Genomic DNA, 12265 nt, shown 5'->3' on the forward strand with positions numbered 1-12265 from the left:
CAACACCATTATTTTTTAATGTATTAACCTGAGATAGAGTTCTATACAGCTTTTGTAATAAAATAGCGAGCAAGATATATGAAGGAATCATTTGTTCTCAGGGAATGCTACCTACAAACACCACAGGAAAGTTGGTTATGGAGGGAAATGAATTGTTATTGTTACATTAAGAATAATATAGCCCAATCCCAAAACAATATACTGTACATTTGTCAGGGGTGGGATTCAAATTTTTAAACAACTGGTTCTGTGGGTGTGGCTTAGTTGGTGGGCGTGGCTTGGTGGTCATGTTATTGGCTGGGCATGGGCAACTCAATATCACTCACATCAAGGCATGCATCTCCTCGCCTGGCCTCTCATGACTGTGGGGATGCTGCAACAGTTGTTAAGTGTAAAAAATGGTCATAAGTCACTTTTTTCAGTGCCATTGTAACTTTGAATGGTCACTCCACACAAGCAAAGTACCAGCAAAGGAGGGGAAAAAATCTCCAGAGAAGTTCCTGAGACAGGAAGTCTAGTCCTGCCAAGAATGTAATAAAGGGTTAATGGAGAGGCAGTTTCTGTAAGCAACACCAGAATGTTTCCTTCCTGCTTTCCTTACAGGATTAGGCCGGTAATTTCTTCTAACAACCGGTTCTCTGAACTGCTTAGAATGTTAACAACCAGTTCTAGCGAATAGGTGTGAACTAGTAGAATCCCACCCCTGACATTTGTAGTTAGCAAAAAGCAATATCTCACGTCACTGTGCCACTGTTTCTTCAAGTGGTGCCCTCCAGATATAGTGAATTACTGTATATATACAAATTCATTGGCTAAGAATAACAGAGTACATTCTAAAAAGCAGTGTACAAACATGGAAAGGATTCACAAAAATAATTGACAAACTGCAAAACTATACACAAGATACAAGCACTACTACTGACAAGGAATACTCCCAAAGCAAAATAGTTGTTCTGCTTTTGCAACACTGATACTGTTTGGAGGGCGAGGTCAAGAATTGACTAAGCCTGCCAGGTAAAGAGTCATCTCCTGTAGTTACATCCTCCCCACAGAAACTTTACAGAAATAAAATACTAATTACACATCATAAATATTTCTCAAATCTGATTGGTTTCTTAAATGGATGGCCCTTTTAAGACCCAAACACCTTAACATGTGATTTGTATTTAGTAAGTTGGAAGATATATAAGATATAAGGCATTTCAATGTATTAAATTGCTTCAAAAGTTAATTATTAGTCTTTTATTACAGTACCTGTTCAAAGTTACTAATTGCAACAACTATAAGCTGCAATTATAAAACCGCTAAGTTCTTCAGTATCAGCACCTAGGACAACCCATGCATAAAACGTCAGCAATAGCAACAGAAAGTGCAAACAGATTGGAAAGACAAACACATTTTGAAACAAAAAAATTGACCCAGTTATTAGACATATACCTAGGGTGGGAAAATCCAGGCTATTACTGAAGGCAGGAAATAGATGTATTTACTGTAATTTGCAAAGAGATAATAGAAAATTTGCATCGAGAGGTCTGGATTTTGCAGCCCAGTTAGGGTATACCTAATATTAAGTACAAACTCTCCTCAAGGTAGTCCTTGATTTGCAACTATCCATGTAGCAATCACTGAAAATTACAAATGCCACTGAAAAAAGTAATTTATGATTGGCCCTTCCACTTAGGATAGTTGTAATATCTCTGTGGTTGTGGGATCATGGTTTGGGCATTCAGCAATCATTGCACTATTTCAATGGTAACAGCATCCCATAGCCACTTGCAACTTTCCTAGCTGACTTCCTAAAAGCAGTCTATGAGGGAAGCTGGATTTGGTTAATTGTGTGTGATTCATTTAATGATTGCAGCAAAAAAATGGTAAAATCATGTGTGCACTTAACAACCTCTACATTTCCAGTCCTGTTTTTTTTTCATAATTGGATTACCTGTATTGTTTGATTATTAAACTTATGCTTGTAGATCATATATACAATGAGAAAAATGTGCTTTACAGATAAAACCAATAAAATCAAACAGAAAGAAAAACTAAACTCCTTAGCAGGAATAGAATATTTATCTTACTGAGTTAAAATGTGGCCTCTAACATTGAAAGCAGCACACTGTTAAGAGATTTTGGCCACTGACAAAAATATAGAATCATGCTGGTCAGTCAGTGATAGCTGGATGTAGAAAAGGTCTGTATGACCTAGAAAATTTGGTCAAAAGGTTTTTTGATATGTCTTTTAAAAAGCAATATAATGAAATATGATAAAGATTCCACTGCATTTGAGTCACAAGGACATAGTTAAGCATTGTTCCAAGGAAGACTAGTGAAGATGATTCCACTAAAAGTACAATCGACCACTGTGGTGGAATGAAGAGCCAGCCAAGAAGTCTGACTTTTCATAATTCCTCTTTGGTTGAGGAGAAAACTCGAGATAGCCCACAAATGCTCTTGGCAGTTGCTTCTCACAAGGAGACAGTGATGTCCAATGGATTTAGACCTCCGAGAGATGAGGAAATAGCTATTTTGCTCAACCCTAGATGACCACCTAGATCACCACCTGAAAGGGCATGGAGTTTGCATTACTTCTTTTTCTAACCACTTTCAAAAATTGCTTGCTTGGTGTTTTTCGATTATTAGAAACCTTTGGATCAACAGGTTTTATAGCACTGGGTGATTTTCCTTCAATCCTCAGTGAAAGAAACTTGAAATAGCTTGCCATTTTCCAAATAGGACCAGGGTTACTTTTAAAAATTCAGCATTAGAAAATTGTTAAAAAGTCTTTGTGTTCAGTATGTGTGAGTTTATTGTTTGCTGCCTGAACATAAGCACTGTAAATACGTAAAGAACTTGCCAAGGTACCTTAGTGAATGAAGTTTCTTTTGCTCTCTAGACTATGATGGAGTTATCACCAAAGCAAAGTGAATCAGTCCATATGATTAAAACAATTTGTTAAACGAAATAGGAGGAAATTTCAGCCCAAAGCAAAATAAGCATCTATTACAGCATTCTAATTTTCTTATTACAGTGCCCATTCCTATTTTTCAATTCTTTAGCCAGTGATTAAGATCACTGTAATATTAATGAAAGCATGCAATAAAATGTTGTGGTCATACATGCACCTATCATCCAGAAAAGGATCTTCAGATTAATGAAGAGGACATGTGTGTTTTAATTAGTACAGGAACAAAATTTAGAACCCGACCTCATCCCTTTACCCATTAAAAATAATATTATGGGAAAATTGTAACTATTTGATATTCTATTAGGAATTCACTAGATACTACATTATGCAAATAAGGATTTAAAAAAATCACTTGACCACAAGTGTGGCATATATGTTATTTTTATCTAAATCACAGTAATTTCTAAATATAGATCAGCATATTGAAATTGTTCTATACAATTGGCTTTTGCAAAAAAGAACAGAGAGGCCAATCCACAGATTAGGCTCAGAAAATTGTGTTGGCGCTGCTTGAAATACTCTCAAATTACCCCAATAGCTTGGATTCTATTACTATTGCTATTTACACATAGTCTACCAGATACCTTTAATTGGATTTAACACATTTGACAACTATATCTTTGTTAGAGATCTGGGATAATAATACAATTATTTTAATTGATTAGTTGAGAATCATCATATCATTATTCCAAACAGCTAACCCAAAGTCTAAAATATATCTATGCTTTCTATTCTATCCATGAAAGTAACCAATTTATAGTGTAAATTGGTTACTTTTGTGGCTCCAATGGAAAACATAAATATATATATTAGATTTGGGGTTAGCTGTTTGGAATAATGATATATAGAAGCATTTTTATTAATAAAGGCATTACAAGTCTAACTGAAATGAAGATAGTTGAAACTATTGCTAATAAATGAAGAAAAGCCTAGGTACACAAAAGTGGAGGATTGTAAATCTTGTAGAAAATGATACCTTAGATTATTTTAAAATTTAAATCATCTTATGCTGGTCTGTTCTCCCAGGCAGAAAAAGAGGGTGGAAAAGCAAATTTTGTGCCTAACTGATCTTAAGACAACTCCCTGTCTAATTTGTCTATGCTTTCATAAAGGAAGTGATATGTTTGGAATTACGGGGGTTGTAGGGACATTCTTGTGGTGAATTTGGCTTTTTACTGGCAATAGTACAATGAATTCCCTCCTTGCTGCCTCAGAAATCTCTCTCCTCATAGGCACAAAACAGTTTTCAGGAGACTTAGCTGCTAATGTTCCAGGGGTTCCAGTTAAAAAAGCAATAGCATCACAAATAATTTTTCTTCCAGTATTTTACCTGGTCATCAAAAGTAGTATGTTTTCCACATTTTAAAAAGCAAATAGACAACAATCAGTATTAAAAAAAAAAACTGTGAAAACTTGACTGTAACTACAAGCTTTAGGCAGATCTTCATTTTTGTTTTTTAAAAGGTAAAAGCAAATTTAATCAAACACTGATCAAAGTGCTGATGTGGTTGTATATTTGCATTGTGCATAAAAGCAATTTTAAAGTTCTGAAACATAATAGCCACAATCATGGTGGGGAAATGGAGTAGATGTTAGTTTGCTATGTTCTGTCCTACCAGCACTGTAGATGGAAGGTTACTACTGAGTTCTAGCTAAATAATCAGGTGTAAGAGGAAAAAATGAGAGATTTTAGTTTCATAGTGGCAGCAAGTAGTTACATTTAAAAATCAAATGTGTATGCTGCCTGAGTCCCAATACTTTTTTTCCTCCCATTGTTAAATGGCCATGACACTGTTTGGGATAACACAAACACAATTTGCCTCTAAAATAGTTGCTGAATCCCATTTTCTATTTTCTTAAATTCCCTGAATGATCGTATTAGGTCATAGGTTCATATGTGTGAGTTGGGGTAGAAGGACAACAGTTATTGTACTAGCAGTTGGGGAAAGTGATAGCTGTTACTTTAATCATTGATAAAATAGCAAAAACTATAAACAAACAAACCTCCAGATATCCCTTGACAAAAATCCCAGGAACCCAGGCCCAAGTCAAATTGAGTGAGGCAATGAAAGTAGGTGCCGTTTCACCTTAGAGGCAGTAAAAAGAATGATACACAATAAAATCAATACAGGAAAACCTACTTTGGACAATTCTTGCAGAAATTCACTTTTCCTAGTGTTTATAGTCATGCATCAATTTATTCTACTGATACCTTTTTGTGTTAATCCACTTTTATTCATTTATTTTGTTGAACTCTCTAGAATCCAAGATGATATACAATTCTTAACTGTCCTGGTTAAGAGCTCTATTTAAAGGTTGCCTTTTCCTTTCCATCTCTGAGTCACACATTGAATGTTGACCTAGCAGCGTTCAGTGAAATACACCCTTCAAGGAAATAGCAAGGAACTTACTTTGCCAATAGACTTTACTTCCAACCAAGAGGCTAGCTAAGTAAATATGATTAAAAATGCAATTTCCTACGCTTTTCTTTAACATAAGCTCTTGTCAAATCTCACCATAAAAACAGCCTTTTCATTTAAAACTACCTAGAAATCTAACAAGTAGGAAGAACAAGTAGCCAATACAGTGGCATTTACAGATGTACATGAATTCAACTATTATGCACAAGAATAAAATATGGCTTTAAGACAGAATCAGCGACATGTCATTCCTGATGTTGGATTGCAACATTACCATGTCCTTTCCATGTGGGTAAACTGAAAGGGAGTTCAGTTACCTGTTTTAATTTTTAATCAAGAAAATTTTCAAATAAAATATGAAATAAATAGGTCTTTCATTTGGCCTTTAGCACCTAACAGTCTTGTTTCTGAACTGGAAGACTTTACCTATTTATCATAGCTAATATCACTAACAGACCTTCATGATCTGGCCTTCTTATGGAAAACAGTATTTTCTTTGTTAAGGCAAAAGAAGAAAATACCGTTGCACTAAAGCTGCTAGAAATCTTGTCTTTATTCTCATCTAACCTACTGTGTCAAGAAATAACTCCAGCACAACTGTTTGCCATGGGGAAGTCAGGTAGTGTAAGCACAACAGGTAATAAAGGTTTACATTTTAAGCATTTAAAAATTTTGATGGAGATACAGGTAATTCTTGATTTATGACCACAATTGAATTTCCATTGCTAAAAAAAGTGATTGTTAAATGAATCATGCCTGATTTTACAATCTTTTTGGCCATGATGCTTAAGCAAACCACTGCAGTTGTTAAGTGAATCATGCAGTTGTGAAATGAATCTGGCTTCCCCCACTGACTTCGCTTGTCAGAAGGCTGGGAAGATTATAAATGGCAATTACATGACCCTGGGATGCTGCTGCGATTGTAACTACAAGCAGGTTGTCAAATGCCCAGATTGTGATAATGAACCATGGGAATGTCTGAAGTGCAAAGACTGGTTGTTAAGTCTCTTTTCTTAGTGTTCTTATAACTTACAACAATTGCTTAATGAATTGTGAGTTGTAAGTCAAGGACTATCTGTATGCAGAAGCTGTTGTCTAGATAAAAAGAGCTGACATGCTTTTAAAGTCCAGAACAACAAGATAACAGAACTAGTTCAAATGCACACCTTCATATTTACTGAACAATAAGGAAGAGGTACAACATAATCAGACTTTCAGGATTCCATTATTGTAGCTAATTTCAATAAAAGCTTTTTTTAGCCTTCCTGTGGATTTGATTTCTGAATTTGGGACTGGCAATTGCAATCATTATTAAAATGCTTTCTATTCAGGTGCTGGTCAATTCTAGTGTGAGAGGGCAGGTTGCCTAAAAGTAACTTGCACCTGGGCTGATGGTGCCCTGCCCCTTCAAGACCTCTCCTCAGCCAGCTCAGCTGCCTAGCAAAGAGGAGCTATAAAAGCTTTGCAGCACAATAGCTGAGTCTGGTGGGTAGGTAGGGATGGCTTGTCCTCCCCTTCAAACTGGTCCATGAGAGAGACAGTACTTGCTTGACTTCAGAGACAGAATTTCTCTTGGAATTTCAAATGGTTTTCTAGGGTTCTGAAAGACAAGACATTGGTTTTGTACTGTCTATGGGAAACAGATTGTTGAGAGATTATTGAAAGCAAGCTGAAACACACGTATCCCACACAAACCGACACAATGGTGCAGACAGATGTATTAAATCTGAACTGTAGGTTACTTCATATAAATTAGGCTAAAGGCCTATATAACCCAAGCATATTTATGTTACAAACATTCATTCTGTGTTGATTAATGGAATAATTTGTGCCATTATATATATGGAGTTCCTCCAGAATGAACATTAAATCATGCCACATAATGACTATTCCATATCCAGGTGACATACTTAAATTCAGACGAATAATTAAAAAAGCACCATAACAGTAATGAGAAAGGGCATAAGAGGAATAAGATTATAATGTGTGCAGTCCTATTTATCAAAGTGAATTCACATGTCATCCAAAACAAAGTTACTGTTTTGAAAATTGTACTGAAATCAACAGAAGACCAAACAGATTTTCACCAGGAGTAAGCAACGCTGCCCATACATTGCTAAACTGTTGTTCCCAACAATCCCAGCTAGCACAGTCACATTCTTTGGTTTATCATTTTGTAACATTTGGAGGCCAGGGATTCTTCACCCACTCAGTTTATAAACTGGGTTATACATTCAGTTTCCAAACTTCAGAAATCATCGAGAATGTCAGATATAGAAATGTAGAAATGTGCTCTATAGAAACATTTCATAACAAAAATAGGCTTTATTTTAATTTTCCAATTTACAGTTGCATGCTAACGGGAGGGGGTGTCTTTGAGATCTTTTCTGCAATCTACCTATACTGTGTGATATCCATCTGGATTATGTAAACTGTTGGAGATGAAAATTTTAGACAATTTTATGATTCTAATATATGATGGGATTAAAAAAAAATCAATGTCCCTCTTGCCCTTAATGGACTCTGTGTATACTATAAAAACTTATTTCTACCCCTAAGAAGTAAAATCACTGTAGATATTTTACCCATTGTTTGAATGATTTTATTGAGGCAGATATCAAGCTGAGGTAAGGTGTTGTGCTACTCAAGATTCAACCCTAAAATTCAACCCTATAAAAAGCAGATATTCCAGGGAGTCTGGATAAAGTTACATTCTATGAATAGACTTCTGGAAGGCTTGAAGATTACATTATAAAAGTGAGCCAACAAATTTTTTTGTGAGTGATGTTATTACAAAAATTAATAGAGTAATATACAGTAGCCATATTAGTCAATATCCTCTATTTAAAAGCAGGGCTTCCACATTCAAACCCAATCTAGTAAAGATATAAATACCTCCACAAGTGGATTTAACACACTGAATAAAAACTTAAGGTATGAATCAGGAAGTCTTTAATTCAAATTTTTCAACTCTGCTCCCAATGAAGTCATAGGTAAACAACTCTCTCTCAACCCTTGCAACACTTTTAAATGAGGGATGATGCTAACTTTCTTCCCAAACCCATACCACCCCCTCTCCCTCCCTCCTTCCCTCCAACTTTAACTAGTTCTGGAAAGCAACGAATTGAGGGAGGCTGCTTCAGAGATTACAACCATTTCCAGGATTCCTGATCATTAGTTGTAGTAGCTGGGATTTAACAGTCCCGAGAAGCAATCCCACTGCTTTTGATTCAGCTAGATTACTCTTATGACAAACAATGATCACATGGGTCCAAATGTTTAAGTTAAGACCTTTAAAAAAAGTTAGATTGAACTTTATGACCAATGATTTCCCAGCCACCTCCAGGTATATTTTTTTTGGCAGTAATATAGAAGTAGTTTGCTTTTTTGGGGGTTCTTAATGTCCTGGTCTACCTAGCAGCTGTAGGATTTCATGATGATCTCACACCCAAATAATAAATAGCTTTTCTCCCTGCTCTGCGTTTCTCCAAATCCAGTCACACCTGGCTAGGGGACATTCGTTTTAGTAGAGTTCATTTAACTGGCGATGGGAAATGAAACCGATTTACTTTCCACGAGAGACGAAAGCAAGGGGAGAAACACCTGCCACTGCCGCCCCCTCCTCCTGCCACTTCTCTTTTCCTCCCTGGAATGGGGGGCAGGAAGGGGCAACTCTCCCCCCTCCTTCTCGCCCCCGCCATTCACTCTGTACCTCAACCGGAGATTGGCCATGAACTCCGGCATAGACACGGTGTCGAGAAGCACGAAATCTGCTTTGCCGAACTCCAGGCTCTCCAGCTCTGCCATGGCGCTGCCAGAAAGCCAGCGGGATGGGCAGCCACCCTTCTCGACGACCAGGAAAGACGGACGATGTAAAATCGAACCGGTCACTGCAACCACCGGCAGCCTCAGCAAAAGCGAGAGGGAAGGTTTCTACAGCAGCCACGCCCACACCTGAGCGGCCGCTTGCTACTGGAGGCACGTCAATCTTGAAGGAGGGAATTGGGCGGGGTTGACTCCCCCATCATACAGAAGCTACGCCCAGGCTGTTGCGACCTCTGAACAGTTGTACCGCCACCTGGCGGCCTAGCTAGATCCGTGCACTCATTGTATGCCGTATAAAGTTCAGAAGTTTTTTTTTTTTAATTATTATTATTTCCGTAGTATCGTTCATGTAATCTATTAACTCAGGATCTACCTTGTGTCAGGTTGCATCACGATTTTTTCTTCTTTGAAAGTGTCAAAAATAGGTGCACACTAAACCCGAGAATTACCAGCTTTTCAATTTCATTGTACACTTTGTTGTGCATTGACAATAAACATTTGATTTGATTATCTTTGGCCATGTGTTTCAATTCCTACTTGTTATATATAAAATCCCTATTCTTGCAAGGTTCAGATATAAGAATAGAGGATATGAATATGATCTTAACCTTGATTCATCTCAACTGCAACAATTTGGGTGACAACTATAGGACAGGAACAAAATACAGAAAACTCTAATGTGTGCTATTTAGTGCTTGTATTTTGCAGCCTATATATCATAACACTAATAAATCACAAAGAGCTTGATGTAGTTGTTAATGTAGTGGTTAAGGCATCAGGCTAAAAAGCCAGCTGGTTGACCTTGAAACAGTCACTCTTTCCCAGCCCAACTCACCTCATCTGTTGTGGGAAAAAATAGGGGGAGGAAGAAATATTAGATAATGTTTGCCACCTTGAGTTTTCTTAATAAAGAAAGAAAGAAATATATAAATAAAATAAAGCGTTTCTGAAACCTTGCCATGAAAACTGCAGACATTCATCCAAGCAGTTTTCAGAAATCAACGTTAACTTGAAGGCATAAGGAGAAAAAAGTACAGTTGGATAGGTTCCCACAACAAAGAAAGATATAAATCAATTTGAAGATTAACATGGCTGGATTATTCATTGCCCTAAAGTAAACAAAACAAACCTTTTTACTACAGTGAATTTAGTGAAAAAAAAGGAGGAATATCTTTCAACAAGGCAATAACAAGGTAATTTAAACGTTCTAATTTCAAAAGCAACCAGAAATTACAAGCTGTTATACAATAAAATCATAAAAGCATAGTTAACCCAATCAATTAACAGCTAACAAAATAAGCTTGTCTTTTTTTTTTGACTCTTTGCTATAAAAGGGACACACAATTATAAAGCCAGCAACATCAATATATGGAAGTATCCTGCCCTCTCCCTCTACCTCATGTACGGTATTAGGATTACCATCCAAGGCATGCAAAAATCTCATCAATTTCTATCTGGCAGCAAAAAGTTAGGATTTTTAAGATCACCTAGCTACCATATGTAGCATTATCTGAATTTTTGTAGCCCAAATATGAGCTCTAACAGAAGCCTGAAGGAAGATAAAAGGAAAACTGAACTAGTAGTCTACTACTGTTACTGCATTGAATTGCACATAGCAGCAGTAATAGCAGGTATTAGAAGCCAAGCCAAGCCTGTGGGTGGATGGGAGTATAGACAAAAGAATCCAGGAAAGTCTTTTTCCTTTTTGATTGGCCACTAGAATTAAATTCTCTTTTCAGGTTTGTATGGGTCACCAAAGATCCATAAATATCTTTCCATTATGTCTGATCATGAATGCCATTGGTTCTCCTATGTATCACATTACCAAACATTTAGGTGTGCACTTTTAAATATTTTGTAAAACTTTTATTAACATATATAATATATTCAGGATTCAACTACTTCATTGAGAAACTTAGTCTCAGATTTCTACCAGATAATAGGTTAATCAGTTTTGATGTGATTTTCCTTTTAACCAAAGTGCTGACTAAAGATGGATTGTTATATATATATATATATATATATATATATATATATATATATATATATATATATACACATACATATGTTACATTGTAGATTGGAAAACTAATGTTTAGCTAAAAGAAGATGAAAGATATTGCTAGCTAAAACAACTTGAACAATCAGTGGTAAATAAACATGTGCTGCTACATAGTGGGTATAACATTCAACTCAAAGACACACAATTGCTAGTAATTTCAAATAATCTGCACATCCCAAAAACTTTAACAAGAAAAATCTAAACTCTTAATAAAGCCTGATTTCTAGCTGTATGTCATGCTGAAGTAAAATAATTCTTAATTAATTAACACCATATAAAATCTATAGCAGCATTGCCTGAAAGAATATTAAACAGCAGCCAATAAAAAATGGCTCCTTTGCAACTTCTTCAGAATAGACCAGTTACAAATTTACCTGGATGAACAAAACATAAACTGACTTTCCAGATTTTTGATGACATGTTCCAATTAGTTAGATTTGTTTCAAATACAAGAACTCTTATCACTTCCTGCTGAAGTGATACAGTTCTTGTATTTGAGAACTTTTTTAACATGGCCACTAGATGGCAGATCAGTTTACCTTTGAAAATCCCAGGCACAGTTGCTAATGAAATGTCTGGACACCAGATAATTAGGCCAGATAATTAGGCCAGATAATTAGCCCTATTAGCCCAGAAGTTGATTATCATTGGATTGAGTTCTGATAAACATTAAAAGTTGCACAATATTATTATTCTGATTAAGTAATAATAGCTGGTTATTTCTGATTGCTCAGAAACAGAGAGTAAGGGTGCAATGGAAACCAGAAAAGAGAAAAAACAGATCATAAGACACATTAAACTAATATTTTTATTAGGCCAATTGGTGAAATCTTTGGTTTATTCAGTCACAATGGTTTAAAAATGGGGTGGAGAGAAAAGGAAACAAAGGATTTTCTTTAAAAGATTTATGAGAGCTCTTGCACAATAGGTAAACTGTCTCCTTGCTGAAAATTTCTATTTTAAAATATAAATCTCATAATCAGCCATTGTAGCTTT

The 12265-nt window shown here is 36.0% G+C and overlaps 1 protein-coding gene across 2 annotated transcripts in view; it reads right to left on the minus strand.

Moving 5' to 3' along the window:
* MYO1D (myosin ID) overlaps window positions 1-9307 on the minus strand; it is a 134693-nt gene extending 125386 nt beyond the window's left edge. The window contains exon 1 of one of the 2 annotated variants that reach the window (XM_026718251.2): window positions 9095-9306. In XM_026718251.2, the coding sequence (XP_026574036.1) occupies window positions 9095-9189 (95 nt within the window). In that variant the 5' untranslated portion in view covers window positions 9190-9306. Of the gene's footprint in view, window positions 1-9094 lie in introns of both variants that reach the window. The other variant, XM_087916389.1, reaches the window with a different exon arrangement.
* Window positions 9308-12265: the final 2958 nt, after the last annotated feature.

This window comes from Pseudonaja textilis, chromosome Z (genome assembly GCF_049901715.1).
Source record: "Pseudonaja textilis isolate UNSWEBS1 chromosome Z, rPseTex1.2, whole genome shotgun sequence".
NCBI lineage: Eukaryota > Metazoa > Chordata > Lepidosauria > Squamata > Elapidae > Pseudonaja > Pseudonaja textilis.